Raw genomic sequence first — 27,426 nt, 5'->3', positions numbered from 1 at the left:
GTATTCGGTATTTTTAAAATCTTAATACCGGGATACCGGTTTTAATACCGGTATTAGAAATTTTGGGAAAAGAAAGAAAACACAGGTGTTTTTTTTTTATTTGCCAGTTTTGTTAGAGAGTGTAAATATCACAAAAAATAATTTGTAACTTATAAATTATAACAGTATATAATCACAAAAAAGTAAAGGAGCATCTTATTTATTTAAATCACAAAAAACGTGTAAATATCACTATTCAGTCTGTGGTTCTATTACAAATTTTTGAAATGTGATCTTAAAAAACATAATGCGTCAATTGTACTGTCATTAAGCCTGAAAAGTAATTTTGTGTAAAAATTACCAGCTATTGAAAACGCTGTTTCGGCATCTACGCTAGCTGGTGGTACTGTTAGCAATGCGCGATATACTTTTTCCAAGTATTTACCTCTAAATCCCTCATCTTCAAATAAATCGATTTCTCGTCGGATGGTTTTGGATATAGCTGATTTCTGTATTGTATTTTGGTTCGTTGAAATCTTTTTATTTATCGCTAATTCTAATTTTTGTTCAAGAGACAATTCCTTTTCACTATCGACAGTAGTGACATCATAATCTTCGATAATTGAACCGAATTCTGAATGTGGATAGGTTTTTGGGAAAAAATTTTAAGAAACTTTACTCTAACTTAATCATATTTGAATTGGTTCTTTTCTTTTCTTCTTTTCATTTTTAAAATCATTAGAATTATGCAAATACCATAAGACATTTTCTATTTCGGTATGCCTTTCTTTTATGCGATTTTTGAATGTAATATATAATTCTTCAGATACTAATGTGTGCTGTTCTTTCAGTGGCTGCAACATGAAATTTATTGTTGCATTAGCTGTTAATAAATAGAATTTCTCTGACATAATGCCTCAATAGTCAGTTTTATTGAAAGTAGAGCTGATATAGTTCTGGATATTAAGTCGAATTCACTATCTGAAAAATTAATTTACAGGTTTAAGTCGATTATTGCTTTTTGGATTGGACTTCTCAGTTTCAAAAATCGTTCCATCATTAGGAGTAAACTATTCCAACGTGTTTTAGAATCTAATATTAACATATATTCTGTTTTATTTTCAGTTTGTATATATTTTAGTAATATATCTTTTTTATAGGTGAACGTTTAAATATTTTAACAATTTTTCGAACTTTATAAATTATAGGAAGCAATTCTTGATAGGTTAATATTTCATCCTCATTAGCAATATCTTCTTCAACAATTACATTGTCATTATCTTCATTGTCAATACCAATCTCACTACTACTCTTTTCAAAGTTGGAATCCGCAGTTTCTATATCCTCAGTATTTGGATTCTTTTGTTCTTTATATTTTTGGTATAATACATCTATTACTCCTAATTGAATTCCACGTGCATACCACAACTGCTGATTTGCACCAATCAACTTTCCAACTTTTTTCATAATTGTTGCTCCATCAGTCATTATGGATACAATATTTTCTTTCAGGCATAATCCATGTTTCGCTAATTTAGATTTAAGCAATTAATTAAGCCATTCATTAGCTAATTAATTTCGCCCGTTAGGGAGACATAAAAACAAATCGTATACTATATTGCTATGCTCGCGATACCTGAACATATAGTGGAGACCATTTTAAAAATTTCTAGTAAATACCGAAAAACCGGTATTTAAACTTGCGAATACCGGTATTACAAAATTGTACAAATGGCTCAAAATACCGGTATTCGGTATCCCGGTATTCCGGTATTGCAATCCCTATAAGGAACTGAACAACGATAAAATTCGATGACATCCAGAAGCTATCTAGAGACTTCGGTTGCCAGATCAAGAATCGCCCAAACCTAATCACCAGCTTCTCTGCATTCTTCATTCTTACTGAAGGAATCTCGCATACTTGAATGCGCGGTTCTAATCTAGTCATGATTCTAACCTAACTTAATCAAAAATCATTCTGACTTAGTCGTCAGCTGCTACGCATTCTTCATTCCCAGTGAAAGAATCACGTATACTTGAATGCGCGATTCTAACCTAATCAAGAGTCATTTTAACCTAGTCATCAGCTGCTATACATTCTTCATTCCCATTCAAGGAATCATGCATACTTGAATACGACAACCAAATGGTTTCAGACAGTTTAAAAACTCCTGTTTAATACAATCTGCTATTTCAAATTTGTCAAGCATTTTTTGGGTCTTTTCCTAACCTTATACTGAATGGATTTTGTCATCAGAACATGGACCACTTTTTTGTTAACTGTCTGAATTTTCAATTAAGTTCTGTATTATATTGTCACGTAGGTACTTTAGTGTGGATTGCAATAACACACACAAGAAGTAGAGCTAAACCAATTTATTAACTCAACTCTGAACTCAGAACACAGTGACGGACAAATCTTCTGCTTTTATACTAGCAGGGAAAGTTCCAGAATACTTTTCTGGAGACAGTAAGAAAAGTCCAGAACACTTATCTGGTAAACTAAAGATATGTCCAGAATCTTCTGGAACATGAAATAAAGGAAAACATAAAATAAAGGAATTAAATATTTACACAAACTGTGAATCGCATTGTCTCTCGCTGAATTTGAACTTACGATCTCTTGAATATGAGATCAGTGCTATGACCATTCGGCCATGAAGAGTCGACTGCCTCTTTTCAATGTGGCAATATTCAGGTTGAGGAAAAGATTGTTAAGATTATCACTCAAACAAATATCTAAATCGTTATTTAACCTAATTTAAGAAGTCATACTAGATTCAAGTAACATAAATCTGAAATCCTGAGCAGAACTTCAGCATTATTTCAGAATATATAAATCTGAAGTAGTTTACTCATTTCACTTACTGACAATAGCTATAGAGAATATCAGTACAACTCCACTATCTTAGATGAACGGAAATTATTAACATAATTTAATATAATTTCATTCTGAATTACCCTGGAAGAAATAATACTTCTGAAAGAGGAATATGGAGCTTCAGGCGATATTAATTCTAAATCGTATCAAAATTCTTGTAAACTCAATTAGCGTTCTTGCCGCTGGCAATGCAGAAATTGTATTTCAATTGTTCGATGCAATCTTCTGAATGAAGGTATTGCAGAATGATTCAAATTAAGCATATTAAATTAATGTAGCATTGCTTATAAACAACAATTTAGTCCATTTCAAATTAATTTGAACCTATTTGATTTGATCCCATGTCAATAGCGATTAAAAATATCCGTGAATTAACTCTGGTTTAATTGTATAATTTCTTTATTTAAATTGTCAACTTAGCATTTAATTGTTAACGTTAATTCCACGGAAATACTCCTAACGAACGCGAATTCTTTTAGCATGATCTGGAATATACTATCTTCAAAATATTGACTACATAAGTCTTACTAACCACTTTCGATGATCAGCTAAACGAGTTAATGGTATTCAATTAATTCTGTCAACTAACTTCAAGAATTGAAGTTAGTTGACAATTAATTGATGCAAAAACACACACACACAAAACAATGCGCTAGATATGTCAGAATTTTAACTAAAATTTATTTATAGAATAAATGAAAATATATCGAATATACTGCATCTGGTGTTGTTAATGATTTAGACTTTTACATAGATTGAATTATTGAAATATGTTAATATATGAACTAAAATTTGATTCACTGTAAAAATGGGAATGCTTTGAACATTTAGTATTAATGAAGGGAATGATTTGCACTGTAAAAATGGGAATGCATTGAACATTTAGTATTAATGAAGGTAATGATTTGCACTGTAAAAATGGAAATGCATTGAACACTTAGTGTTAATGAAGGTAATGATTTGCACTGTAAGAATGGGAATGCATTGAACATTTAGTGTTAATGAAGGTAAGGATTTGCACTGTGCATTGAACATTTAGTGTTAATGAAGGTAATGATTTGCACTATAAAAATGGGAATGCATTGAATATTTAGTGTTAATGAAGGTAATGATTTGCACTGTAAAATAGGGAATGCATTGAATATTTAGTGTTAATGAAGGGAATGATTTGCACTGTAAAAATGGGAATGCATTGAACATTTAGTATTAATGAAGGTAATGATTTGCACTGTAAAAATGGAAATGCATTGAACATTTAGTATTAATGAAGGTAATGATTTGCACTGTAAAATAGGGAATGCATTGAATATTTAGTGTTAATGATTTGCACTGTGCATTGAACATTTAGTGTTAACGAAGGTAATGATTTGCACTGTAAAATAGGGAATGCATTGAATATTTAGTGTTAATGAAGGTAATGATTTGCACTGTGCATTGAACATTTAGTTTTAACGAAGGTAATGATTTGCACTGTAAAAATGGGAATGCATTGAATATTTAGTGTTAATGAAGGTAATGATTTGCACTGTGCATTGAACATTTAGTGTTAATGAAGGTAATGATTTGCACTGTAAAAATGGGAATGCATTGAATATTTAGTGTTAATGAAGGTAATGATTTACACTCTAAAAATGGGAATGCATTGAACATTTAATGTTAATGAAGGTAACGATTTGCCCTATCAAAATGGAAATGCATTGAACATTTAGTGTTAATGAATGTAATGATTTACACTATAAAAATGGGAATGCATTGAACATTTAATGTTAATGAAGGTAATGATTTACACTCTAAAAATGGGAATGCATTGAACATTTAGTATTAATGAAGGTAATGATTTGCACTGTAAAAATGGGAATGCATTGAACATTTAGTGTTAATGAAGGTAATGATTTGCACTGTGCATTGAACATTTAATGTTAATGAAGGTAATGATTTACACTCTAAAAATGGGAATGCATTGAACATTTAGTATTAATGAAGGTAATGATTTGCACTGTAAAAATGGTAATGCATTGAATATTTAGTGTTAATGAAGGTAATGATTTGCCCTGTGCATTGAACATTTAGTGTTAATGAAGGTAATGATTTACACTCTAAAAATGGGAATGCATTGAACATTTAATGTTAATGAAGGTAATGATTTACACTCTAAAAATGGGAATGCATTGAACATTTAATGTTAATGAAGGTAATGATTTGCACTGTAAAAATGGGAATGCATTGAACATTTAGTATTAATGAAGGTAATGATTTGCACTGTAAGAATGGGAATGCATTGAACATTTAGTGTTAATGAAGGTAAGGATTTGCACTGTGCATTGAACATTTAGTGTTAATGAAGGTAATGATTTGCACTATAAAAATGGGAATGCATTGAATATTTAGTGTTAATGAAGGTAATGATTTGCACTGTAAAAATGGGAATGCATTGAACATTTAGTGTTAATGAAGGTAATGATTTGCACTGTGCATTGAACATTTAATGTTAATGAAGGTAATGATTTACACTCTAAAAATGGGAATGCATTGAACATTTAGTATTAATGAAGGTAATGATTTGCACTGTAAAAATGGGAATGCATTGAACATTTAGTGTTAATGAAGGTAATGATTTGCACTGTGCATTGAACATTTAATGTTAATGAAGGTAATGATTTACACTCTAAAAATGGGAATGCATTGAACATTTAGTATTAATGAAGGTAATGATTTGCACTGTAAGAATGGGAATGCATTGAACATTTAGTGTTAATGAAGGTAAGGATTTGCATTGTGCATTGAACATTTAGTGTTAATGAAGGTAATGATTTACACTATAAAAATAGGAATGCATTGAATATTTAGTGTTAATGAAGGTAATGATTTGCACTGTAAAAATGGGAATGCATTGAACATTTAGTGTTAATGAAGGTAACGATTTGCCCTATCAAAATGGAAATGCATTGAACATTTAGTGTTAATGAATGTAATGATTTACACTATAAAAATGGGAATGCATTGAACATTTAGGGTTAATGAAGGTAATGATTTGCACTGTAAAAATGGGAATACATTGAATATTTAGTGTTAATGAAGGTAATGATTTGCACTATAAAAATGGATATGCATTGAACATTTAGGGTTAATGAAGGTAATGATTTACACTATAAAAATGGGAATGCATTGAACATTTAGGGTTAAGGGTTAATGAAGGTAATGATTTGCACTGTAAAAATGGGAATGCATTGAATATTTAGTGTTAATGAAGGTAATGTTTTAAGAACTTTGAACTGTTGTAAATATGTTAAATAGAATGTTTGTCCAAAATATGGAATTCATGAATATTATTTTGGAGGACTATCTTGCGAAGTTTTAATTTCATTTGTAAAAGTCGAAATTAACGATACTTATATCAAATAAATTAATTTTACAGTTTGTAACGAAGGATATTTTGCAATATGTAAAGCTTTCAACTTTTTGAATGAATGCGTAAATAACATTTAAAAATGGTTTTTATGAAACAGCTTTAGGTTTATAAACTATCTGTATTTGTAAAACACTAATGTACGTGGCACATAAATTACTCTTATTACTTATTGTGAAATGGCAACAATCCAATGTAAACAAACCGCCGTACGAATTTCAGACTGCTTCATTGAATGTTTTTACTGTTAATTTGAATTTATCGCTTAGTGAATTAATGAAACTACAAAATATTATTATCTGAAGAATGTTCGCTTTGTCACCAAAGAATCCATTCAGTCAGAGGAAAGAAGACATAAAAGAAATCAAAAAAATATTCAAACAAAGTTTTATCGAGCATAAAAATAGCATCAGGCGTCAGTAGATGGACAATCGCTCTGGTTTAACTAGGCAAATCGATGACCATATCTTGCAAAACTATTATCTCTCAAAAATAAATTTTACGTTATCTCTTAACACAAAAAATTAGTTTTTTAATTATATCAATTTTATTTTTTTATAGTTTTTTTATTTAATTTTAGTAATATTTTTTATAACAATCTGTTTGAAATGTTATAATGGAATTCAAATTCATCCATTAAAATATTCAATCGCTTTCTTTTGCCAATCAGCAACTCTGTAATAGGATTTTCGCTGCAGCATTTATTATTTTCTTACGCACTTCTTAATTTGCAATAAACTGGATCAATTGAATTTATGTTCTTCCAATCATATCAATTAAGATAATTTTTTTAAAAAAAATGCATTCCATTGAATTATTTAGTAGCTTAAAAAGTCAATAATCTAGACGAACAAGCTGGTCGCTAAAGGCGGCTAGTATCACAAATTCTTTATTTATAGAAACTATAAATAAATGTTGGAACTTTACTTTAGAAGCATGATATTAGTGCATGTTTTTGATGCATATTAATGTCCTTGCATGTCTTGTTTTGTAAATATTTTTGTATGAGTTTTTTTTTCCGACACAGTTTTGATTATTGTGTAGTTTTTTGCTCTGTTTTGTTGCATGCCGGGCACAGTTAGAATATATTTTTAATTTCTGTTATTTTCCCACATCTGACTATTAGATAAAGAAGAAAGGTATATACCAGGGATGAAACCATCCCCTCATCCAAAACCACCTTCCCATTCAGCTGTCATTTACGACAGCAGAGAACATATTGTTCCCAAAGGTAGCGCTGCAATTTTTTTAATGTTTATTATCATATTCTCTGCACTGACTCTGCTTATATTCATTGCTTTATCATCTTTAATATTTCAATTTCAGTAATTTATATTATTCATATTGTATGTATTATTATATTTAAAAATTTGACTCGCTTATATAATGTCACTTATAGCCAAATGTACATTTTTTAATCATACAAGTTAACTTCGAAATTTCAGTAGAGTTTGCTTGAAAATTTGAATATTGAATATATGTGATCTAATAACTATTTTCTTTCATGTCTTTTATCAATAATATATAAATTTTAGATTTTCTTTTATTAAACAATAAGAATATAAAAATTTCTATTTTTACAGACATGACACATATACGCGAATTTCATTGATTTCGTATTCGAATTTTACCATAACTGAAATAAATTAATTTTTATATGTAATAATTCTGTAACAATTTTAATTTCTCATTCATTTTTTATATAAATTTATTCATTTTATTACTCAGTTAATCAAATTTGTTTTATTTTTTTATGTTTATATATGGTGCAATTCATTATATATTTTTTTAAATTCAGCTTTTTTTTTCCATTCAAGCTTTGGCTACTTCTGGTTTTTTATAAACAATGTAAATATTTATTTGTAACTTTTTAAATATCAGCTTTGAAGGAAAACTTAATATAATTAATTATAATAAATTTAATTATTTATAATTAAATTTATTAATATATAAAATTAATTAAAAACAAACTATTGTACGATATCAAATATAAGATAATTTTTTCTTTATTAATAATGAAAGTAATCTGTCGGAAAAAACAGTAGACAATATATAGATGTTTTTTACAAAAACGATCGATTATTTTGTTTTGAAACAACATCTTAACTGGTATTTATAACTTTCTTATGGAACACATGTTGTTAAAAGAAATTTCTTAGTCATTTGAAAAAATATATATAATTCTTTTGAGCACAGCAAATAATTAATAGCTTTTTTTTATTTATAATGCTGATTTTAATTTCGGATTGTTTTATAATAACTGATACGGTTATTTGTTAGCATCTAAATAAACACAAACTGTTGCTAGATTTCAGATTCCTTCACGTTTTAGTCTTAATTTTGATGCTTACGAATGCTTATATATTTTAAATAAAATATTCTAAAATTTACAAGGCATAGAAAGATAACTTATTTTCCAAACAATGGTTATTAATGATTTCACTTTAATTAATTTATTTATTTAAAAAGAAAAAGAGGGAAAGGACCAAAAATACATATTGAAGAGCCATAAATCAAAAATCTCAAAATACCTTTTACTATATTTTTTAAGTTATTTTATTAAATAGGGGCATAATTGTTTGTTACAATTTAAAACGAAATGTTACTATTTAAAACGAAATTACATTTTATTTCACATAAAAGCTCTTGAAACTTGCATAAGCGGTTGAAAGATATATACCTCAGCTGGATTATAATATATAAGACTAAGTGCCTCTGTATGTGAGACTATATATGCCCTTAAAGGTAGTTTGTTTTAAATAAATTCATTTCTATTTCTTCCAAGAAGTCCACCTTACTCCTGAAATGTACGTTCAGCTGCGACATTTAAGGAAGCAAACCAAGGACCTGAGGCTGGAGGTTCGGAACTTGCGGCGCATCGCGCAGGCGCAGTCGGTCACAGCAAGAGACACAGTCCGAGAGACGTGCGTCAAAATAAAGGTAATTATTCTCTCTGTTTCCACTTAATATTACATGTCATCAGTATTTATTAACTGAAAAAATGTGGCATGCATTTTTTCTTTTACTTTCTCGTATGCGAAGTATAGAGAAACTATTGTAGTCGTCAAAAAAATTCGGACACGAGATTTTGATATATCTCCACGTTTTAGTTTGAGTTCCTGAATTCGAAAAACACATTTTAAAAACTATGTTTGATATTTCTTTGGCAGTTGGACAGATAGTTCAGAAACGCTTTGAATTGTACTGATGAAATTTGGTACACGTTTCTTATACATCAAATTTATAGATTTCTATAAAATTTTAAGCAAAATCCGTTCAGATAAAGTCTGTATACTCAGCTATTCGAATAAGTTAACGTGGTAGCAACAAAATAAAAAAGAGTTAGATAAATTTGGGGCACAGATCAGTACATCTATAGTGTAGACGCCTTTCAAATTTTGAGGCAAATTCAACAAGGGATTGACTGTCAGTCGATCTGTCAGAAACATGCAAACGCGATAATTCAAAAAAGCAAAGACTTATATTAAAATGATTTCGTGATTACAATTATAATTCTGTGTCAAATTTTGGTTGCAATCGGTCAGAAAAAATATGTCTAAAACGCACCGATTTTTCGGATACGTTTAACCACATGCCAGGGATTAATCGCCAAAAAACGTTCCAGGGATCACACAATATATTCAGTGGAAGTATTAAATTCGGTACTTATCCGTTAGCCAGACGCAAGCGAAAAATCGCCAAATAATGTATAATCCGCAAAATTCGCGTTTGGTTCACAATCCGTGAGCCAGGCGCAAGCAAAAAAATCGCCAAATGTAGAATTCCGCCAAATTTTGTATGCCAAATTCGCGTTTGGTTCACAATTGGCGACATTTGCGCCCGGCTAACGGAAAAGTACCTTAAATTCATACCAATATTTCAAATTATTGTAAGCCAATGCCATGCAAGTCATACTCTGGGATAACACTTTTATTAAAGAGTATACAAGAAAGTTTTGGCAAAGATAACTCCCGCTGGTTTTCTCTTCATAGTATCAATTCTCATATATTTATCCCACGAAGACGCGTGTTCTTTCGATGGGCAGACGCGCGTCTAACCTCGCATCAGTGGAGATTTTTTTTTTTTTTTGTCCTTTAAAAAAATATACACATACAAATAAAATTGCATTTATGCAATTGATAACGTCAGTGATACAAAAGCTCAGTAAATAAAACAGAGAATATATTTTTAGATAATTATCAGTTTTCTCTAACGTTCAACAATGGAAAAAAATCAGGCGGTCAGGTAGTTGATGAAACAATTAAAAACGGTTTCAATTTCAGGGGAACAATGTAATCTACTTTTAGAAATTGGAAAAAAAATATTTTTAAAAAATGCCATAATTCCACAAATATAATAATTAAAAAATTTTTTTTTAATTATTATTTATTTTTTATTTAATTATTATTTTCAGAAGAAGTTAAGGTATTATTTTCAGAAGTTACCAGCAATTTTAATCATTGCTCTCTTGCTGCGTCTATTTTACAGCATATAATATAAGCATATATATATAATTTCTTTTAGACCATGCTGGCTCAAGCTCAATCAGGTGAAGATCAGGTGTGTGCAGAGCGATTGAGGGTATCCAGGGAAGAAGATCTTTATCGACAGGATGTTACTAGATTAGAAAAAGACCTCACGTAAGAGAATCTTTGTTTTTAAAGTCTTGTCTCCATAGTGTCTTTTTACTGTTCTGTGCTTTAATATAAAACAATGTTCTGCTCGTATCCAAAAATCTGTTAGTTCCTGTATACCTTCAAAAAGAAATAGGTCAAGTAAAACATGAATTTAACCCAGGAAAGCTTGCTCTGTGTCATATCGCTTGTAAATTTTGATTGCTGCAAACTTGGCCAGTTTCAGACGGCAAGTGGCAAAATTGTATTTTCTATCTAAAAAATTTTCTATTTTAGAATTTAGAGCGAGAAATATTCGGTGATGAAATCTCAGAATTTTATAATTATAAAATTGCAAACCTCAGCATTCAAGAAAATCATAAAATACCATTATCTAAAAAAAGAAAGAAAACAGACAGACGCTTATTCGGAAAGAATGCCTCTATCAGATTTAAGCGGTTACATATGAAATAATAAATGCATCAATTCAAAATGTTCTTACGAATTTTTGTGCCATTCTTAAGGTTAGGATTTATGGATGTTTTGAAATTGAGTGCCTACATCATCTGATCTCAATTTTAAACTAAGAACTCATGTCCAAATTTCGATATTAAAAAGTGTCACAATTTCTCAAATCAGCCGTCTTGTAAAGCATATCATGAACTACATAATGTTTTCCTGTATGTATTAGATTTATTCTTAACGTTGTGTTATACGAAAATGCTAACTATTTTTATTCTGCTTCTGTATTTTTAAATCTTTTTTGTGAAGTTTTTATGCTTTCGTTATGTATTAATGTTGCTTTTCCCGCTTAGTGAACTCGAGACTCATGTTGAAGAACTTCGAAGCAACGTAATCAATCGCAAATGTCGGGTCAACATGAGTGATGTCGAAGGAATGGCCCTAGTCTTAAGCAGAGCTAGTAAAACAGTCGCTGATTTAAAAGGTAACACCATCTCTCCATGTATATTTTCCTTCGAGTCAAACCGTGACCTTCGGGTGGGTCATGGCCAAACGCCATATATATAAATTCAGTGATATGTATATAAATTCATTGCTATCTAAAATTATTTCTAAAACAACTTTTTGCTTTCATCTACTAATTTTATGAATATTTTTTATAAGTAATTTAAACATTCTTTTATTTTTTTAAAAAATATAGTAGATATATTCATAAAGCATAAAATAAATTTCTTTTAGTTCATAGTAGTTAAATGATTCATAGAGTTTAAACGTGTGTGTGTGTGTGTGTGTGTGTGTGTGTGTGTGTGTGTGTGTGTGTGTGTGTGTGTGTGTGTGTGTGTGTGTGTGTGTGTGTGTGTGTGTGTGTGTGTGTGTGTGTGATGTTTCCATATTGTGCTTTTAGCACTGTTTTTAAATGTCACGTCTAATATCTTTTGTCTAAACTGTTTTATGAATTAAGCAATTGTGATACTTTTTAATTCTTCACTCTGTAGATTGTTGTTTCTTTTTACTGTGGTTGTAAAACGTCACTACCTATTTAGCTGTTGCATGCTCTAACAAATAACAAAAAGGATTTTTTTTTTTTTTTTTGTTCTTTACAAATATAGAAACATTTCTTATTGGTAATCTTCATTAAAAATACTTCAACTTAGAAACTTCAAAATATTTTTGAGTATTTCAAAGTATAAGCTTACAGAATCCTTCCTTTTAAGTTTCAATTTAAATTGATAATACTCTTGTCTTGGTTCATTTAATTTTAACATTGGTTCTTACCAAAGAACCAATGCTAAAATTTCTTAAAGAATGTATATGAAATGCAAAATTAATGCATTCAAAAGGATGGATGCTTATGATTTATTTTCTTATTACTTTATTATTTAATTTATGCTTTTATTCAATAAAAAGTTTTGTTTTGATTTTTTTTCAGTATTTATGTATTGCTACTATTTTTGTATTTTTGACTCTAGCTATGTTTTAATCTATATTTAATTCACTTTCGTACTTCATTCAGCGAGATTCCCCAATCTGCAAGATAGCTTAAAATCTGTCATGGCTGCTGAAATGGAAGTTGTAGTGAGAGAAGAAAAGTAAGTCAATTCATTTGCATATATAAAACTGCTTTCGCTTTAAAAAAAAATGTTTTCTGCTCCACTTTTTTTAGTAAATCATTCTAGTTGTCCATTTATTTGAATTTCATTTGAAAGTTTTGCTGTTTTTGCTAAAATATATATAATTGTAAAATGTTTTAAATTTTAAAAAATCTATAAAACAGTTTCTTTTTTTTTTACAAATATATATATATATATATATATATATATATATATATATATATATATATATATATATATATATATATATATATATATTGTACAGTTTCAGTAAAGCATGAAACCAAAGAAAAAAAATGTTTCATATTGTTGAAACAATTGTTCTAGTTGGTGATAATTGAAGATAACACTATGTAGCAAGCCATGGGAGATACCTGTAGGTATCGCCCATAGCTATAGATTATGGAGGATAGAATGATAGAAAGAAATATATAAAATGAACGAATTTCATATAAATACAATGTTTCATGGCTGAAAAAAACCTATTTAATCTCCTATTATCTCTCTCGGAACTAAATTTTGTTGAAATATTTAAAATACTTTGTAAAGCTCATGGGTGTACAATTATGTTGTTACACACCAAATCTAACAGGCATATTTTGAACACAGTTGTTTTTCTTTTAGGAAAAACATCAAATGTGCATCATTCCAAAATGAATTATTTCATTATAAAAAGTCTGTTGTGCAATGAGTGAAGTTGGTTTATTTTTTGTCTAACAAACGACTTGCTTTTAGATGCAGTTCAGATTAATAAACATGAAAGCCATTATACAGTAATTTGTTTCTTGCTGCATTATTGCATTTATGTTTGATTATTTTATGAAATAGGTTTGCTGTATACAATGGCATAATTGAGCTGTCATCCAGGGGTGTCCTTGAATCAAAAATATATATTATACTAATCTTAATTTTTACTTAAAAAATTATTTAACTACTCATTTTAAAATATATTAAACGTAAAAATAAATGGAGGCTTGTACTGAATGCCATAATTATTTACACAGAAGACAATCCATCAGATTTATGTGTCATAGAAATTACTTATATTATCAATGATATTTTGAGAAGCTGTTTATTGACATTTAAAGTCATAGTCATGGATTAGTGTTAAAGTTAGTTCTTTAGTCACTCAAAAAAAGTATTATATTAAAGAATGTTGTATTTGTTAACATAAAATGCCTCACAATATTGTGACATCTTCATAATATAATATGGCATTCAGAATAACGACCGTTATAGTGAAAATAGTGGGCAATAGTTGGTACTAATAGGCAAATTTAAATTGCAAAATATTGTGTATTTGGTTTAAATACTATGCAAATAATTTTCAGAATTACTTTGATGTAAGTGTCTTTTGTATACACACTAATGTATACCTCCATAATTGTTCGACATAAAGCTGTTTACTTATTTAACTGATTGTTGAAAATTTGTGATGAATAAATGCTCAAATTATTAGTTACGGGCTTTGGTGGGATGCCAAATTATTCTAGACTAGAGCACTTAATCTTGTTAAAACTGTAGCCTTTAAAATTATTTATACACATAATGATGCGCCTTATAACTTTCCTGTTTCATTGATTCAATTATCACTGACTAAATTTATAATATGGATGTACAATGTGAATTTATATCGTAAGACTTTGATGTTATATTTTCAGACTTCAAACTATTTCAAACATAGTTGATATCATTCAAAGTTGATTTTATTGTATTCTTATGACTTAAGTGTTGTGATAGAGCTACTGTACTATTTTATTTGGAGTAACTAGCTAAGATCGTTTATTACGTTATGCTTTTTTGTAGAAACCATTAATAATTTGACATGGTTTTTCCTCTGGAAAATCTTGCATTGCTACATAAAAACTTATCTTCTTATTTTTTGCTTTTATCTGAAAATTTATGATGATTAGCGAATTTGCTCATTCCGAATTTTTAATTTATTTTTCAATGCAAATTTATAATCAGCCACAAGTTTGAGTAAATCATTGATTAATTGAAATCAACAAAGAGTGTATGGTTTAAAAAAAAAAAAAATATTGTTACTTTTTTTTTTTAATTCTGTAAGATTCTATATTTTTACGATATTTCTAGCTATACAAGTGGCTGTATAATATTGCTTTCATCTCAATATTTATGGAACATTCAGAATTCTGAACAAAATCATTGAGATTTGATACAGTATTTTGTGCTCATAGAGAAACTTTGAAAGTGATTAAAAAATATATTTGATATATAGAAAGAAAATGATCTAATACCATCTTGAAAGTGCTGAATTTTTACAAGAAAATATTAAAAATTAATAATTCTCTTCTCAATTATGAGCGGCAGATATTCATACTTTTAGATTAGATATTTGTAAAGTTTAAAACGTTAATTACCGCGAAATAAAATATTTGTCAGATTATTTGGCCGTTAGCAAATACATTCAAAATTATAAAATTTTGACAAAAACTGTCAAAAATGTTTTTGAATATGAATTGAGTATATTTCATACGGCCACGTAAATCAAAGAGTAAAATAAGGACATGCCTATTCTTGTTGCTTATTCCCAATTGCTTTCTGTGAGCAGCACACTAATATAGTATGAAATTATTCATATTACAAATATTAATAAAATGCTTAATTTTATATGACTTTTTTAAAAAAAATTAGGGGGTAATTATGAAAAGGAACTATAACATTTTCAGTAATTAATGGATAATTTATTTTCTGAGAAAGAAGGTTGTATTCTGGGTTCCATGAATACGAACCTGAATTTAGCACTTTGTCATTAAATAGCTCAGCAGGTAGAGATAAATTGACATTGAAAAAAAATTTAATCGCTTCCTAACATAAGGCAAATTTAATTTGTTTGATAATCATCGTAAACATAAGGCAAATTTAATTTGTTTGATAATCATCGTAAACATAAGGCAAGTTTAATTTGTTTGATAACCATCATAAACATAAGGCAAATTTAATTTGTTTAATAATCCTCATAAACATAAGGCAAATTTAATTTCTTTGGTAGCCATATTTTATCAATTATTATGTATTTATATGGAGTGAGAATTATGAATGAGTTAAGGATTAAAAAAACAAACAAAAAAAACTAAAGATTTCATTTGTAGCATGTTTGATTCATTCCTTAAACAAATATAAATATAACTTGTGTGACACACTTTATTTGACAATTAATGTGCTGAAAAGTATCAACATCATATTTTTGGTGTTCTGAGGTAATATTTCATTTTTAATGCTGTGTGTTAGTTTCTGTATTATATGTAATAGTGTTCTTTCGTAAGTATCGTGGTACTTAATTTTCCTAATTATTTTAATTATTAATTTAGGTTGAATCCATTTTTGCTTGTTTTAAGCAAATGCTTATAACTCAGCTGAAAAAAGATTCTCACAATTTTAAAATCATTTTAAAGTATTATTAAAAATTAATTCACAATTAAAATTAAAAATGTGTATGGATACATGCACATTAATCCATCTTGTATTTATTAGTTTCACAGTTTAAAAAAGCAATAGATTTGAACATAAACCTTTTTTTTCTACCAAACTTCTTATTCTTTGGAAACATATTGGTGGGCCCATTCTTTTAGTTTATTCTTCAACCACTTTATCGCTCCATATTAGTAAAATTTCATTCTCTTAATAGTAATTTGTAAAATCTTGCCTAAATCCTAAATAGTTTTCAAATAAACTTGTATGATTAAATAAAATCAAAATTGCTATTTTTAACAGTTTCTTTAATAATAAATATACATCTTTTGGAATAAGCGCTATAAATTTCAACGTTTTTTTAATCGTTCTGAGAGATATTGAAAAATATTTCATTGTTCCTTGAACAGTCATATATTGTCCTTTCTATTTCAGAAATGAAATATGTGTGTTGTAATCGATGATTTTGTTAATCTGCTTCTTTTTGTTTTAATGACAAATATAAACAGTCACCTTTTTCTTGTGTTTTGCTACAGATTCCTTAAAGAGGAACCAGATAGACTAGAAAATGCTTTGCGTCGTTGTAAAAAGCTTACAGGAACCCTAGTTACACTAAAGCGGTAAGTGCAATTTTAATTTCTAGTCATTGTAGTTTAAATCATTATAGGTATTTTTAATACATTGGCATAACTGGGTCTTTATTCAATTTTATTTAATAAATAAATTCATTTTAATCGTAATCAAAGTAAATAAAAATATATTTATTAATATTTAATCTAAACTGCTTGATTAGACATAGAACATAAACTCTGTTTATATAACAATTCTGTTATTCTTGACTTTTATAATGCCAGCATTTCTAAATTTGGCATTTTGTTCGAAATTTAAATTATTAAAGTTTAACATTCAAAAGCGGGTTGCAATAATTTCTTGTACACAGATATGCCAAAACAAATTTTGTCATTTGTTTCTTTGATTATGTAATTTATTGCACTGGGCATTAATTCTATAATCTTGCAGATGTTTGAAATGCATCTAAATAAGATATGAACTATGATTATTTTCACCATATATAATTTATTGAAAAGTGCATTATATGAAATAAATTCCTTTTTCGATTTTAAACCGTCATTTGAAATTGTTTCTTGATGAATTTAGTGAATGATTCATAAGTTTGCTAATCATCTATGAGTCATTGTATGCTTAAATATATATCATTTGGTTTGTAAAATCTCCTAAATAAGATTTTCAAGAAATAAATTAAATAAAATTTTACTTTCAAAAAAAGAGTTTTTCAAGTGATTTTATGGAATTATTGCTCAGCTGAAATCTGGTTACTGATAATGGTTTGTTTGAAAGAACAGTACCACAATACGAAAAATTATAATTTTACTATAGCATATAGTTAAGTTATGGTTATAGTTTTTCAGTTGCAGCTTTTCTCTGTTACTTAGCTCCGTTTTCTAATAGCAAATATTAACCCATAACTGGAGACATGAATTTTTTCACTCAGGAAGAGATATGGAGTCAAAATGATTTGTTAATTGTAAACAGCATTGGAATTTATTTTAGAAACATAATGCATTCTGGAAATCATGAAGTTACCTCTAATATTAAAAAAGTTAAATGTTAAAATATTAAAAAGATTTTATATAAGAAAAACCTAAACAATCTTTCAATGAGGATTTATTTCGTTTAGATATTACGGAATTACACTAATGTTAATAACTATTAACAAGAAAAAATGAAGAATACAACATTTTAAAATATTATTTTAAGAATATTTCTCTATTCTTTTGGTATTATTCAAATATTTCAGAGGCAAGGAGTCAATTACTGTATAAATAACAAAAACTTTGAAAAAGACTCGGTTTTACGCATGGGCTCATACTTAAACTTTAGCCAACAGGCCCCTGAAAGAACAACTTGAAAGTACTGAAGAGATGATTGTATTCAAAATACCTCGTGATAATCAGAGCTAATGAACAACGCCGTGTTATTTTGACTCGTGTCTGCAGTTACGTATTAAAACCGAAATTATGATGTTATTTTTCGAACAAATATGCGCATTCTGAAGTTTTCTAAACAGAGAAAAAGAAAAGAAAAAAAATCATACTGTGGCACTTTTCTTTCAAATAAACAAAATAATCTAAAATTTAGGTAGCATTTAATAGATAGTTCTATGTATGCTATTTCTGTACAATACAAAATATGTAGTCAAAGTATTCATATTACATGACCAATTGACAAAAACACGTATTTTGCCGCGCATGCTATGAAGTGATTTTATTTTTGATTGCATTCTATTATTTATGCATCACATGCTCCCCCCATTTTGCTTATATATCTGCTTAGCTTTCAGATATATGTCCATCAGTGTCACCTCAGTTAATTTTATTTGAGTTTTGTGCGCAGCTCAAATTAGTACATCCTTAACCTTTAGTGAAAAATTTTAATTTTCCAACGTAGATTCCGTTTTCCACTGTAGTCAATCTTACTTAAACAACATGAAAAAAAAATGAAATAAATTTTTCACTTTGCACTGGATTGATGAAAAAATTCATAAGCATTATTATAAATTCTTCTAAACCGATGAATGTGTGACTTTCATTTCTTTTCGTGATAGAAAGTAAAAATGTGAATCATCTGCTTCAGGGGTCGACAAATTTCTTCTGTAATTGAGTCCATTCAATAAAAAGAATCTAAAAATATATTTAAACAAATAGTCAATATGAAACTATTTATAGAACTAGCAATAGTCAGTATAACAGTATTAATACAACGAGCAATTGTCAGCATGAAATTATTAATAGAACGAGCAATAGTCAGTACAAAAGCATTAATCGAACGAGCAATAGTCAATGTAAAAGCATTGATAGAATGAGCAATATGTATGATAGTATGAAAGCCGTAATAGAATGTGCAGTCGGAATAGAATATCAGTATGAAAGTGTTAATAGAACGAGCAATAGTCAGTAGGAAAGCATTAATAGAACGAGCAATAGTCAGCATGAAAGCCTTAATAGAATGTGCAGTCAGAATTGAATGTCAGAAATATAATAGAATGTTCCTGAAAATATTAATAGAACGAGCAATAGTCGATATGGAAGTATTAATAGAACGAGTAACATTATTGATTATATATTTATTAGAACATTAAAATTCGGAAATTTTATTCTTCTTCATTCGAAATGGCATGAGAAATAATCTTATTGTTCCTGAAAATGCTTTTGTATGATTTATAATAAATTACATATAACTTCAAGTTAAGGCATAATTTCTTATTTTTACATAAAAAATGAACAAAATATTCAAAACAACAACGAAATATTCTATTAATTTCAGCACATAAAATAAATTATTTTATATTGAAACAAGTATAATTATTAGTTATATCTTTATTAAGAATTTTTAAAATACAAAATTTATTATTATTGCTTTGAGGTAGCATTAGCCATGAGTTGATTTTTCTTCAAAAGTGTCTATATTTGATTTATAACCTAATGGTCTGTGATATTTTTAGTAGCTATTTATTTTCAATTTTAGATGCAATATCAAGTTTACATCAATTCTGTGACTCCTAAATTTATATTTAAAAACTATTGCTCACATTAATATGTTATCAGACACATATCAGCAATATTGCTCTTTAATGAGCATTTAATGATATTCATATGTGAAAATAATTACTAATACAGAAAAATATCTTAAAATGCATATATATTGCTGTAAGATATCTGTCATTTCAGTTGAACAGAAATGATTTTTGCTCAAGATTTTTAACTTCTCAAGCAAATTTTTCGATAGAATTTTATAAATTACAATATAGAGCTCACAACAACCAGCCTTGATGTCTAAAAATTATAAATCTAATGAAATAGATAAGATGTAAATACTTTCATTTGAATTATTCTTATAAATGTTGATAGTTTTATTTTCATTTCATTTCAACACCACATGGATGCACCTAAATAACTGCTTATGATTCACAAGCTTCAATTTGTCGACCCCTGGTTTCTTTTGATAAAATTACAACCTGTCAAAGAAAGCTGCGATAACTTAGTAAGAAATCATAACATCACATAACTTGCCTGAAATAATCAAGTTTTATACTCATCCTATCTAAGGAAGATGGCATTAAAATTTGTAGAAATTAAATATTACTAAAAAACCAAGAGAATGACTAATTCTTCCTGTAATTTCGTGGAGCTTCAGCAACATTCCACTGTTTAATAGAACTTTGATATTAGTATCAAATTTTTTGCCTGATGTATCGCATTTTTTTAAAGTCCAGAACACTGTCAAGATATTTTCAATTATATGAAATTTCTTCATATTTGGCCCTTAGGCTACTAGGCAGTGAGGAAGAAAATTTTTGTATGACTCTTAGTTTAATGGCTTAATACATTAAGCTATTATGTATAATGTACATTAAGTAATTACATGGTGTACATTAAATATAGCTTAATACATTAACAGTGTACATTAAGTATACATTAATACATTAAGCCTAACATCATAATATAGGTGGATTAATATAACGTATAATACATAATACAAATGAATGAATTAATGGCAGTTTAGTGATGTTATGCATTTACATTTTGTCCTTCCAACATAATCTGCTTATCGTCATATTTTAAATGGTAAGGAAATTATGAAAGTAATTTCGCCCTCAGAACCTAATGTTGAAGATTACATTACAAAAAATGTTTTGTACAGTCATAATCTTAATTTTTACATGATGTGATAATTAGGTTTTTTTTAGTTATCATTTTCCAAACGAAGGCTTATTTATTTTCAGTTCTATGCAAAAATTTATTTAACTTGTTGTGATAATAAGATTTCAATTAGAATAAGATGTCTTGATAATGAATCTGGTGCAAAAATTGAGTTTTCTTCAGAATTATTTCCATTCTTTTATTACAATTTAAGCTCTAATGTATGAAAAATGATTTGGCTTACTAGTTTTCCCTTTTATTAATACATCTTCTTTTTTGAATAAATCTTTTCTATCTATAATTATTTCACTAAGTAATATAATAAATATTATTCACAAAGTATGTTAGCCAAAGTCGAGTGCCAATTTTCGAAATTATCACTGCCGAATTGTATGCCTTGCATTATGATTTGATTATCACTCCTGGATCATTGTTTTAAAGCTAAAAATTTATATGGTTGAGGCATTTTGAAAAAAAAAAAAACTTGTATATAGGTTGAACTTTTTACTAAGGAACTAGATTGGATGGAAAATTAAAAGATGGTAGAAAGGCATATCATTTTATGAATTTGGGCAAGCAAAGTTAACTCAAAATATTCGACGATCTCTTGATAATGTTATTTTATAAACGGCAGCAAAGAAAAAAATTTCAGAAATATATACATAATTCTTGCCCTAATAGCACGAATATATTTATTTTTTAAAATTTATTCAATAATGTAAAATAATTTGAATAAAATTGTACTCTGTTACTACTCTTTTATAAGATCTAAGAAAATATTTTCGGTATTTATTAATTAATGGGGAAAGAGCCGAAACTCACCAAAGTAGCATCAAATCCAAATTGACATTACAACACTATGAGCACTCTTCTAGCTTGCGAAAAGGAAATAAGCATCTGTTTAAACTGTTTATATTAAAAAAATGTCAAAATTATTGATGTTAAAGAAGAAAAAAATAAAAATGTCAAAATTATCGCCAACGAATCGCCAATCCTTCACCATTATTAATTACATTATTTTCCTACATAATTCAGTATTAACTTGCAATCATTGTTTACACGGTTTATTTCATATTGTAAGAGAAATATTCAATAAAATATAAGAAGTAGTGAGGTGTCAAGCAACATAACGAGCATTTTAAGGCCACTTCTAATGTTTAATCATTTAATTAAATTTCTCCATCTGTTTAAAATATTATACAATTCTTCATTCACTGAATAGAGATATTTACTGCATGTTTGCTTTAAAACCTTTGCAGCATTGACTTTGCGCTTAATTGAAAATCAAAATAATAGTAGCCATTTCTTAGAATAACATAAAGGAAACTTCAGTTACTTAGTATCTCGTTTTTATTTAATTACATAGAATTAAATTCCCTTTCTTATGATCAAAAATAATTCATTGAAGTTCAAAACTAGGAAAATAAAAAGTTTTGAAAGAAGTGGATGAAAACTCTATTTTACATGTAATCTTGACATTTGTCCATATTCGTACAAAATGTATAACACCAGCGTTACGATATTTTCACGATATTATCCGATATTCAAAATAGTGGGCAACATTGTGGAGATATCGTGCAATTAAAAGTGGATATATTAAGGTATAATAAGTTAAAGGGAAATAAGGTATAATGGGTTAAATAAAGGTAAATTTAAAAAAAAAAAACTCCATTAAGGCTTGTAGTAAAAGCTTATAAACCAGTTAAAAGGTACGCTGCACGAGCAATTTCTTTTGTATTGTGGTCATATTACTGGGCTGCGAACCACAAGGTCCCAGGTTCTATCCTCGCTCATTACAATCCGCCACATTGGTGACCCGGATGTGATATGCATACATTTCGACAGTGGAGATTTCGAAAAAATTCAAGACCAGCCTGGACTTTGCCTAATACATTTTGTGACTGAATATTATAAAGCAATTGTATATATATTTATACATTATTTAAAAAGAAAAGAATTATTTGTATACTATTTTATTGTTTGCTTTTCGCTTGAAAGAGATCCATTGCACTGATTGTGTTTTGATTTGTGGCATGTAAAGTGTAGTGTAAGCTAGCGAATTTTAGTTTGATTGCGGTTCTCCTCTTTGCCAATGGGTTTGTTCTTTTCTTTCTTTCCCTTTTGGCAGCCTGGCTACTGCGAGCCGCCATCACACTGACGTTTGATCACGATGCCAGGGACACACAAAAGTACTTTTCAGTTCTTTTTAATTTCTACTTAGTTCTGCAGCTGGTTATTTTTTGTTTTTTCTTGTGTTTTCCGTCCCGCCAGCTTGGCATCTGTACAGGAGCAGCGAAACACGGGTGCTCACCCGACGCCGGACAAGTCCTCTTCCTCTGAAGGGAACCATTCAGACGGGGAAGTCCAGACTGTAAAGGTAATGCCTTCCACTTTACCTTTGCAATGTCTTTTCATCTTACAGGATATTGTTTGTGTTTCACAATGTGTGCTTACAGTAATATCTCATTGTGTATTAAAAGTAAAATTCGTTATATTGCACCTCTGCTATGCCCAGATAGCACAGAATGTTACGTAATATTGTGCGATATTATATTATATTATTTAACATTTAATAATATTATATGGTATTTTGAATTGTACAATGTAAGCTTTAATATCGTATGATATTAAACAATTGTACTACAATTATTACTGTACAACATTTGTTTAATATTGTACAATATACTTGTACTACTGGGACGTAAAAAGGATTTTATTACGAGGGTCAGTCAAAGATTTAGTTGCAGCACTTAATATATTGATTGCCATAAAATTTATATATAAATTAATTGAAAAGGACTCGGATTTGCAGGCTTATTCTTGTTGCCTATTGTCTTATTAAGACATTAATTGTGAGTTCTTTAAAACCAACTCAAGAAAAACACTTATAAAAGCCCAACAACCCAGTTTTTTCTCAGAAATCTTCAGTTATTATTATATTAAAATGAACACTACCCACATCCACTTATGATTTATTACCAAACAAACTTAAATCGCTCCGTAAAAACCGCTGTGTTACAGGATAGAGATAAATAACACAAAGTTTCATCAAAATAGCCATTAACAGATTTTTTTACTAAGGAGAGCAATTAACTTTTTGACTGACTTACATATGACATTGTTTCTTAAACCATTATAATCAGAAGTATGCTTATTTTTTGACAGGCTTACATAGGACATAATTTTTAATCCATTTGAATATATATTTACTTGATTATTATCATAATATCATTATTTTTAATCCATTTGAAGTCAACTAACTTTATTATTGATTTATATATAATTTTGTTTCTTAATCCATTTGAGACAACTAGTCTGGATGGTAACTAAGTGCAATAGCAATTGTAGGCATTTTGTGTGACATAACAATATACATTAGAAATCCTGTCACTCCTGTCTTTTTTTTTTTTTTAACCGGCCAATTTAATTTTGTATTTTAAGTTAACTTTTACATTTTAAATTTATTTTTAATTCATTCGCATTTTTTTAATATCATCAACATGTTGGGAATTTATTTTAATTTTTTATTTTAATAACTTCATTAAATGTATATCTTTATTTATTTATTTAATGTGTTATAGAAAAATGTCTAAAATAATAAAATTCCTAAAAAATTAATATAATTATCCATTAATGATTAATTTACTTAAATTAAAAATAGAAGCATTTAACTATCTAAATAGAGTAAATAAATATAATAAATAAATATATACTTAAATGAAAAATGGATATTTCAATATGCTATAATAAATAGTTATATATGATATTATTATTGCTTAATAACTATTGCATTTGATATAAGGCTTAATAACATTATAATAAATATAAATAATAGGACACATTATAATGTTAGGACATATTGTATTCCTCATATTTTATGATTCATAGAATTTGCAATTTTTATAAATTTGTTTTGTTGGCAGCTATAATAATGAGGATTTTTAATTGAGCAGCGTTTATCCTATCTCTGATGAACAGTTCTAGACATTTATCTATGTCTAGAACAGTTCTAGAAATCTCAGATTAAATAGGTGTAGGATGCTAGCAAATTTTAAGATGGGATTTGTAAAAGTTCAACTATTTAGTTCTGAGAACTTACTAACTATAAACATATTCATTTTTAAATGTTAAATTATTCTTTGTAATACTATGAGATGATTTAAATTTCTTAAACAGAAGAAATAATTTAATTTTTATTTTTCAATGTTGGTAGGGCATTAGAACAATATTATTTAACTTTATGTTTTTCAACACAGCATTGTTTTTGTTAATGCATATATAATTTTTTAGTCCTTGAGGGTAAAGCTATAATAAAATCTACACACTTATGTATCTGTAATACCTGTTCAAACTATTTCTGGTAAGGTGTTTTATTTTTAATTAATCGAATAATATAAATTTTATAGTTTTTATTTGTTATTGGTATTGTTTAGATATTATATGTGTTGGTGAAATTAAATACTATACACTTGTATGATAAAATTTATTTAAAATAGTGGCAGAAAAAAGTTTAAAATTTTAGCAGGTCGTGTGAGTAGAATATTTTGCAGCTGGTGATAATTTACAGTCAATGCATGAAATATTCCATTTATGGGATATAAATAGATTAAACATTTCCCATTCAGTATCTCTTTTGAGCTGAAAAATTATTTAATGACCCTATCTATGCTTGAAAATTTTTACCTCCCCCAAGGATATGTATTAAATTTTAAAAAAATAAATGTCAGTATGACATTATTTAATGTGCAACAAATTAACAATAAATTAACAAAAAAATTTTAGTCTAATATTTGGAAATATTTAAATAATTTTACAGATATTAAAAAAAAATTTAGATAATTTTTAAATTAAGCTTTTTATTGTTTTTACTTCTAGTAGAATCGTAGGCTGTCAATATTTGTAACATTTCCATATTCATATACTTGACCATAAAGAATTCACATTTATAACTTCAAAAGAAATTCTTCTTTGCAAAGAATTTATATGGGGAAACTAAATGTCATTTAAAAGCATGAGAAAAGTATAGACTGCAATATTATTACAAAATTCTGAAATGTATTTACTACTTGCAATTTATTTCTGTTTCTTAAGATAAACTGGACTCAATTATGCAGTCGAGTATAATTATTATTTCTGTTATAAATTTCTTGTTATCTTTAATTTATCGAATATTCAATCAATGTTTAAAAGATCAAATTGAATCAGAATATCAATCAACACTGTGGAGATATCATATAATATTTTATGCTTATAGGGTTTTTTTTCTTACAGTTTGGTATTTATTTATGTTATGACAGTTTGCAGTTATTTAAACCATTTTTAGAATTCTGTTTTAGAATTGCAACTAGATATGTAAAAAAATCTTTGGAATGAATTTTGTTCAAAATAAGGGCAGCTTGAAATGTGCCTGGAAATTATGATCCAATAAATTTATTTCATTATTATGACATGTGATCTAAAAATTTTGTTAGTCTCTTCCTTTTTTTTATTTTATTGTTTAATTTGCATTCGAATATCATAATTCATTCATAGATGATAGAAATCAACATAATTCAAATATTTTTTATGTACATCATAATTAATGAAATGTCATATTAATATATTTAATATAATTAATAAAAACTTTTCCTAATTTATTGAAATGACTAAATTTTATTCTCATTTTCCCAAAAGGAATACTTTCAACTTAAATTTTAATTTAAATCTGCATTTTATCGTCTCCTTCCTCAATTAATTAAATTCTTTAACTTTGGGAATAAAAAAGAATTAAATTAATAAATCCGGTTTTTTATCAACTTTATCTATGAATGAAAGATGCAGACTTTTTCCATAGTTTCAAAATACAAACCTTCCATATTCCAACAATATCTGGTTTATTTTTATATAACTATGGTATCAAGAGCTTAAGAATTTATATGTAGAGTTAAAATAAGTTGATATATGTTTTTCAAGAAACAAAGTTTCATCTCATCTCTATGTACTTAAGAGTTTAATTGTGGTAATGATTGTATTTGGTGACAACATGAAGTTCAAAATACCTATGTATTAAAATCGTGAATTGTTGTTTAATGCTTTTAATCTCTGGAGAAAAAAAAATCACAAGAAGTGTTTTTGGATGAACTGAATGGGATTTCTTTCATAACAAGATTCTTTTAAATTTCCCCAGCCAAGCAAGTTAGGCTGGAAGCGGAGTTCTAACTTCCGGCAGACGATTGAGTAAATATATGAACAACTCACTTTAATTTCCCGATACCTTAAAATCTCCAACATCCCCCCTTCCGTTTAAAAAAAGCATGATTAATGGTATAGTCCTTTTTTACAT

The 27,426-nt window shown here is 28.0% G+C and overlaps 1 protein-coding gene across 10 annotated transcripts in view; it reads left to right on the top strand.

Annotated features, from left to right (window-relative positions):
- LOC129980836 (coiled-coil domain-containing protein AGAP005037-like) overlaps window positions 1–27,426 on the top strand; it is a 1,244,995-nt gene that overhangs the window by 1,208,752 nt on the left and 8,817 nt on the right. For 7 of the 10 annotated variants that reach the window (XM_056091251.1, XM_056091254.1, XM_056091257.1 and 4 more), the window contains 7 exons: window positions 7,393–7,497; window positions 9,052–9,206; window positions 10,791–10,906; window positions 11,695–11,825; window positions 12,855–12,930; window positions 16,920–17,003; window positions 23,376–23,481. In XM_056091251.1, coding sequence (XP_055947226.1) covers window positions 7,393–7,497; window positions 9,052–9,206; window positions 10,791–10,906; window positions 11,695–11,825; window positions 12,855–12,930; window positions 16,920–17,003; window positions 23,376–23,481 — 773 coding nt within the window. The remainder of the gene's footprint in view (window positions 1–7,392; window positions 7,498–9,051; window positions 9,207–10,790; window positions 10,907–11,694; window positions 11,826–12,854; window positions 12,931–16,919; window positions 17,004–23,375; window positions 23,482–27,426) is intronic. The other 3 variants (XM_056091253.1, XM_056091256.1, XM_056091255.1) reach the window with 3 other exon arrangements.

Source organism: Argiope bruennichi, chromosome 8, assembly GCF_947563725.1.
Source record: "Argiope bruennichi chromosome 8, qqArgBrue1.1, whole genome shotgun sequence".
Classification (NCBI taxonomy): Eukaryota; Metazoa; Arthropoda; class Arachnida; order Araneae; family Araneidae; genus Argiope; species Argiope bruennichi.
Note: the sequence above shows the minus strand (reverse complement) of the source record. Positions and strands in the feature narration are given on the sequence as shown.